The sequence below is a fragment of the Lotus japonicus genome, chromosome 2 (assembly GCF_012489685.1).
Source record: "Lotus japonicus ecotype B-129 chromosome 2, LjGifu_v1.2".
NCBI classification, from domain to species: domain Eukaryota; kingdom Viridiplantae; phylum Streptophyta; class Magnoliopsida; order Fabales; family Fabaceae; genus Lotus; species Lotus japonicus.
In genome coordinates, this window is record NC_080042.1 from 15,797,272 (window position 1) to 15,804,397 (window position 7,126).

The 7,126-nt window shown below is 37.3% G+C and overlaps 1 protein-coding gene across 2 annotated transcripts in view; it reads left to right on the forward strand.

Annotated features, from left to right (window-relative positions):
- LOC130737677 (mediator of RNA polymerase II transcription subunit 23) overlaps window positions 1–4,074 on the forward strand; it is a 38,567-nt gene extending 34,493 nt beyond the window's left edge. For both annotated transcript variants that reach the window (XM_057589502.1, XM_057589503.1), the window contains exons 20-21: window positions 3,411–3,514; window positions 3,617–4,074. In XM_057589502.1, the coding sequence (XP_057445485.1) occupies window positions 3,411–3,514; window positions 3,617–3,818 (306 nt within the window). In that variant the 3' untranslated portion in view covers window positions 3,819–4,074. The remainder of the gene's footprint in view (window positions 1–3,410; window positions 3,515–3,616) is intronic.
- The last annotated feature ends 3,052 nt before the right edge of the window (window positions 4,075–7,126 follow it).

A 7,126-nucleotide genomic window follows, 5' to 3' on the forward strand; every position in this document is an offset into this window, starting at 1 on the left:
TTAAGGAGTGTAAAAGATATTATTCTAGTGTAAAAATGAGGAAAATTGAAATAAGGCTTAATTCCACTTTGGGCCCCTGATGTTTCATAAATGTGCGATCTGCACCCCCCGTGTATAAAACGTGCGGTCAAGGTCCCTGATGTTTATAAAACGTGCGATTAACGCCCTTCCGTCCAAATCCGTTTGGTTCCTCAGTTGACCAAACGGAAAATGCTGACGTGGCGTTATTTAATTAATTAAAAATTCATTTTTCATATAAAATTATTTCAACATTATTTCAAAACATAAAAATAAAAATTATTTCAAAGCAAAAATTTATCCAGAAGCTTCTCTACATCTTCAACCTCTAACTCATCTTCTTCAACTTCCCTAATCAAAACAAAAAAACTCAAACCCAGATAGAATCCCCAATCAACACCCAACCAACCTGCAACCTCCTCCCTCTCCCACCCACCTGCTATCACCACCCTTAGCTCACCCCAATCAATCTGCAACCTCAACAAACCCACCCCTACACACCTGCAACCGCCACCCTTAACCCATACCTCACCCCAATCAACACCCAACCAACCTGCAACCTCAACAAACCCACCCCACCCACCTGCAACCGCTACCCAACCAACCAGAGGAGAGAGCGGGATCGAGAAATAGAGGGCGAGATCCAGAGGAGAGAGCGAGATCGAGCAAGAGAGAGCGAGATGCACAGGAGAGAGCGAGATCCAGAGGAGAGAGCGGGATCGAGAGAGAGAGATCCAGAGCGAGATCGAGAGAGAGAGAGAGAGAGCGAATCTAAGAGATTTGGGGTTGTGGGGTGAGGTTGGGGTGAGGTGAGGTTGAGGTGAGGTTGAGGAAGCCATGGAAGGAGGAAGGAGGAAGATGAAAGAAGAAGAAAGAAGAAGCGTGAAAAGGGAGAGAGAGGGTCGAGTGAGAGTCTGAGTTCATTTTTTTTATTATTGAATTTTAATATTTTTTTATTTTTGTTAGAAAAATGATTTTTTATGAAATTAAATAAGTGTCACGTCAGCATTCCGTTTGGTCAACAGACGGAACCTAACGGAAGGGCGTTAATCGCACGTTTTAGAAACATCAGGGACCTTGACCGCACGTTTTATACACGGGGGGTGCAGATCGCACATTTATGAAACATCAGGGGCCCAAAGTGGAATTAAGCCTTGAAATAAATATATGGTCGCTAAGCAAAGCACTAAGATGGTGGTAAACAAAGCTAGAGCAAGAGCATTTGATTGTTTATACCATACCTTAGGCATCAACGTCGAGGAACAAAGCATCTAAAGCCATGCTAAGCCTAGGTAAGGAAAACAAGGTTTGAAAACTGAGATGCATTAAGGATAATGGGTTGAAGCATTGGTCATTAAAAAAGATATCATAGAAAGATGGAAGAGTTATTTTCATTTACTTTTCGATGAACACAAATATTCTTTGTAGCTTGATAGACTTGACACCAGAGAGGAGGATAAAAATTACTTCTATCAAAGAATTCGAGAATCAAAGGTAAAAAGGAGCATTTGAGAATATGACTGCCGTTAAAGTAGGTGAATAAGATAATATACCTATTACATATGGAAGGGGATACAAGAAAAAGGATCAAATTGGCTTCCTAAGTTGTTGAAAGAGATATGAGATCTAAGAGCAAGCAGAAGGAAAGAAGGAGTACTTTAATCCCCCCCCCCCCGTCTTCAATAAAAAATGTGATATACAAAACTATGCAAATTACAGAGTGATTAAACTGTTGAGTTATGATATAAAGTTGGGGGGAAGAATTATCGAGGATCCACATCTCAATAAATTCATTTGATTTTTATGTCGAGGAGATCAACCCTGCGAAGACGGATGGAAATATATGATATATCAGTGATAAAAATGATTTACTTGTAATTTTCATTAGTTTTTACGAAGGCATATGATAGAGTATCTTAAAAAGTTCTATGGGAGGTTTTAGACAAGAAAGGAGTTAGATTGCTTACATTGGACCAGCCATAGATATGCATGAATGGGTCACAACTAATCTCATAACACAAGGATGAGATATATAAGATTTATCTATAACTATACATGTCCGCCAAGGGTCAATTGTGAACCCTTATCTTTTCATTTTCGGTTTGAACATGATTACTGAGCATATCTAAATTGTAACCATGATGCGCACTTTTTGCAGATTATTTAGTCTTAGAGAGTCATGATAAAAAATAAGTGAGAAGTTAGAGATATGGAAATAAGCCTCAGAAATTTGCGTTGGTCATTTTACATGGCTTTCGCCTAAGTATAAGTAAAGCAGAGTAAATATATACAAATTTAGCAAGAGACAGTAGGTCCTTGTAGGTGAAGGTTGAAGAACATATAATAGCACAGTTGTCATGCTTCAAGTGCCTTTTGTCCATCATGCAAAATGATGGGCAGGGAAAGAGGGAGATGTTAATCTTACCACTAAAGTAAGATATATGAAGGAATGAAGGAATGTTTCGAGAGTGACCTGCGATAGAAAATTACCACTAAAGTTTGTAGAATTTTTTTTCCTTACAACTACAAAGCTTGCAAATACTATAAGAAGATGAATGTTATGTTGTAATATACCAACATGAAAGTAAGTTTAGTATCAGAGGTTATAATATTATAGTGGGTGAGTGTTAAGACAGTCCAACATAGGATTAGGAATACAATCTTTAGAGAGAAAGTTGTGGCAGTTCCCATTGTTGAAAAGATGGTAGTTCTTAGGTGGGCTGGGCATGTGTGGATGAGACACGGAGAAGCATTTGTTAGGACGATTAACCGAATAGAGAATAGTCTGGTAGCTGGCGACTTGGCGGTAGATTGAAACCTTGTAAAACTATCTGACAAACCATTAAAAGTGCCTTAGAGTTTAAACTTTAATGGTCTATATGTGAATTTGATATATGATAGCACAGCTTTATTGTCTTATTCATGTCGTTGCCTCACTCAATAGCAAGTATCGCATTACATGGTTGCATCAGGATTTGGTGGATCTTTTCTATGTCTTCCCCTTTCGGTCCATCATTTGCTGAATTGTACCAATTGTAAAATCTAGTAGCATGTCAATCCGATGATGAGGTATATTGAAGCTCCACAGATGTAACAGCCATGTCCTTGCTGATTTTTGTTTTTTTAGCGAGTTTACTTTTATCTTGTGGAGCAAAATTATTTAAACGGTTAAATCAGAATAACCTCTAGATAAATCATTAGGATTTTAAATTTTTTCATAGGTCGCTAGAATTTGGTTGTTTCTTGCCAGTTGCCATTGCTTGCTTTGCAGTCTTCTTTAGGGTTTTTATTTCGTGCATTTTTGGATTATTTATTGGAACTTTAATAGAGATTACTAAAATTTTAGGCATGAACATTTACATTCTCTTCTCAACTTCTGAAAAATGTTACAGACCCTATCATCATTATTAAGTATATTAGTGGATGTATTTGGAAAAAACTCCCAGACATCAATTGCTGTTGATGCATCTGAAATAGCGGATCTCATTGACTTCCTGTAAGTTTCACTCATTTGTATTAGCGTTGTCTTACCTTGTAACATATTTTGAAATCCTGATCTTCTGCAATGCCACTAACTTTTGCCACTTTTGGTGTTCAGCCATCATGCCATTCATTATGAAGGGCAGGGAGGGTCTGTACAGGCTAGCAGCAAACCTCGAGCCGATGTTTTGGCTCTTATGGGAAGGGCATCAGAGAGATTACGTCCAGACATTCAACATCTGCTCTCTCACTTGAATCCTGATGTGAATTCTTCTGTTTATGCGGCATTTCATCCGAAGTTGGTCCAGAATCCATCTTAGTTGCAAGAGTATGCTCTGAACAAATCGCCACATGACACTATTTTGAGTTTTAAATTAAGCTAAAGAAACATAATGTGAACTCTTTCATGTTGTAATTCATTATAGCTATCTATTGTATGACGAATGCATGACACATTTAGAAGGCATGTGTGTATATATTGCAAAACATCTCATCCAACTCAGTAGTCACCCAAACAACAATCACAAATTGCATAATCAAATCAAGATAATCAAATGTTATTCATATTATCAACAAGCATACGTCTCATAAAAATGCATACCAACTCAGTTCACTATTTCAACATAACAACAATCAAAAAATCAACAATAACCAATGGCTGAAGCCCCAGAAAACGGAGACGCACGTCTCTATTGTTTAACAATGGTCGCAGCATCAGAAAACGTTTGGCACAAGTCTCAGAAACAGTCAATATAGGCAAAGATACAACATAGCAAAACATACCAATATTTTAATCAATTGTCAATCAAGTTAAACACCTTCATCTCAAACGCATGTAATGCGATTAAACAGACAAGACTCAAGACACTCTAAAACTAAGTTACCCTTACGTTTTATTTCTCCATCCAAGCTCGACATCAAAATTCGATCCAAAGTCAAGTTCCTGAACTCCACCAGTTCCCCGGAGCGTCCTCCTCCGTCGTGAAACCTCACAACTTGCTCCAAAACCTTGTTCATCAGCTCAACTCGTTCCAATTCTTAAGCAAAGTATCATTGCTTAGTCACTACGAAGCAATACAAACTATTAACACTAATCAAAACCCGAAAAGAAGCTTTCGAAGCTTCAGAGTTTGACATTTAGGCACGAATAGACAGCAGAAACTCCGTTCGCTAAAACGCGCATAACTCGAGCTACAGAACTCGGAATGACACGAAACCAAAGTCAAATTTTTGACAACTGAAAAGGCTACAATAAACATAAGGCCATGTTTGTCCAGAATTTAATTCATATCCCGCTACAAGCGCAACAAGTCTCGGCCATAGCAAAAAATAGGGCTTCCCGAACCTTTCTTCGATCTAAATTAATTCCTAGGTATTCTTTTGTGATATCTAAGGCAAAACAATGCTAGGAAATTTTTTAGAAATTGCTATGCTACTAGGTGCTTTTGGGTCCAAACTTTAAGCTCAAAACTCAAAAGTTAAATTTTTGAAAACAAATTTGACAGGGTCGTAGATCGGGGTGTTTATAGCAACTAATTCTAAAGGCACTAGGTTAAGGTAGTGTTTGGCCCAGCTTATTTTTGACTTAAAAGTCACTTTTAAGGTAAAGTTGGGCCAAACAGATTTCACTAAAAAATCTTTGACTTAAAAGCTACTTATTTTTACTGAAGAAAATTGCTAAAAGTAACTTTTTAGAAAAAGATATTTTGAGGAGCTTTGAAAAAAAGGAGCTTTTTCAAATCCTTGCATAAGCCCAAATCTTGTGAAATCCTCGGGTATAATTAATGAAATCTTTGAAATAAATGGGCAGATCCTGATCATTGCTATGCTCGTTAAGTATTTGTGATTCTGAATTTTGCTCCCTGTTATCTTGTGATAGAAACTTGCAAGAAATGGAGAAAAGCTTGGTGCTGCCATCTCCACGCCCTCCTTTCTTTCAATCCTAGTAACTGGCTCTGATAGTTAACCCCTAATAGGTTGGAAATATTCATCACTCAAATAATATTGTTTCAATCCAATTAACATCAACCATTCAAACTCGTGTTGTGCGAGAATATATTAGATCAAAATAAGTTTTGTTGTTGGGTGAAGAAAATAGGGTTTGAAGGTGACGTTGGTTATGATGGATTGATGTATTGTGGCCTATTTTTTAAATTAATTAAGAGAAAAAAGAAAAAGGGAATATGAGACTTTTTTTAAAGAGTTTTACCAAACAACTTTTAACTTAAAAGTAGCTTTTAAGTTATAAAAAAAAAAATGGACAAACGGCTTCTACTTTTTTAAAAGCTCTTATTTTTAACTTTGACTTAAAAGTAGCTTTTAAGTCCAAAATAAGTTGGGCCAAAAAGGTGAATTTTTGGTTCAAAAATAAAAACTGTGGTGAATATGGGCATTTCCACAGTTTTTCAGATCTACGGCGACTCGATCGAAATCGGCGCGCATCAGCGATGAATATAGGTTGTTGGGTAGTAGTAGAAGGTAGATCTAAAGAAAAATCGAAATAAAAAGATAGTTTTGGAAAATGCTCTAAGCTTTGAGCACAGAAAGACATGGTTTAAAGCTACAGAAAGTGAAAACAAAGTTATGGAATAACAAGAATACCTCGCTGCCGATCCACAGAAACTAAAATCGGGATGATCGGACAAGAACTCGCGAAGAAATCCTTTCCCTCTCTCTCTACAACTCACGGCTCTCTCTCTCTAATGGTGGGAAATGAGAACGGATGCTTAAAAAGCAAACTTCGAGGTTTTCCAAAACCGATCGTTCCGGTACCTCCGTCTAATGATAAGAAGTGAATATCTAGCGACAGAATGCAAGAACTCAAAATGAAGTTCTCAGAATTGAAGAAAACGATATAACCGCAGTATTGGCCAAAATACGCTGGAAAACTACTTTTTGCAGCTGACGTTGGATGAAGAAACATCCTTCTGAAGAAATGTCGCAATTGCTGAAAGAATTGTGACAACGCGGGTGGAAAATTCGTTAAAAGCTTCGAATAGAAGAACGTTTCATTAAGGGTCTTAATTAAAGTCCTCGATAAGTTATAGTCTAGCTTCGACAGGCTTCCGGGAAGCAAAAACTATCGTATGTACAGTCCAGAGTTTCGCAACGAAACACGGGTCATGGGAAAAATACCCTAAGGTTCTTATTCTTCCTTCAATTCTAAAATTCTCTTAAACAGTGCTCTAGGAGCGGACATAGCCTTTTTCGGACAGTCTCGACCTTAGTCGGGTGCGAATATGGCTTGTGCTATTACTTAAGCTTACTATAGTATCATCCATAGTCATAGACTGAACTTAATTATCATATAAATAATTTTTCTAACACATAATAGGGTTCGAGTCAGAAAATAACATAAGAATAATAGAATATAAATACTCAATTAATTAATATAACGAATATAAATAAATAATCTAGTTATTCATTTCAGTGTCTTACAATACTACCCCCCAAACAGAAAGTTTCGTCCTCGAAACTTGGCGTCAGAGATAGCTCGGGAATAACATTCCCTCACATTTCCTTCCAACCTACAAGTAGCGTCAAAATGCATCCCAATACTGGGAGACGTCACAACGAATTCACCTCAAAGGTGACATACCAGACAACTGTAAACTTAGGTATCTATAGT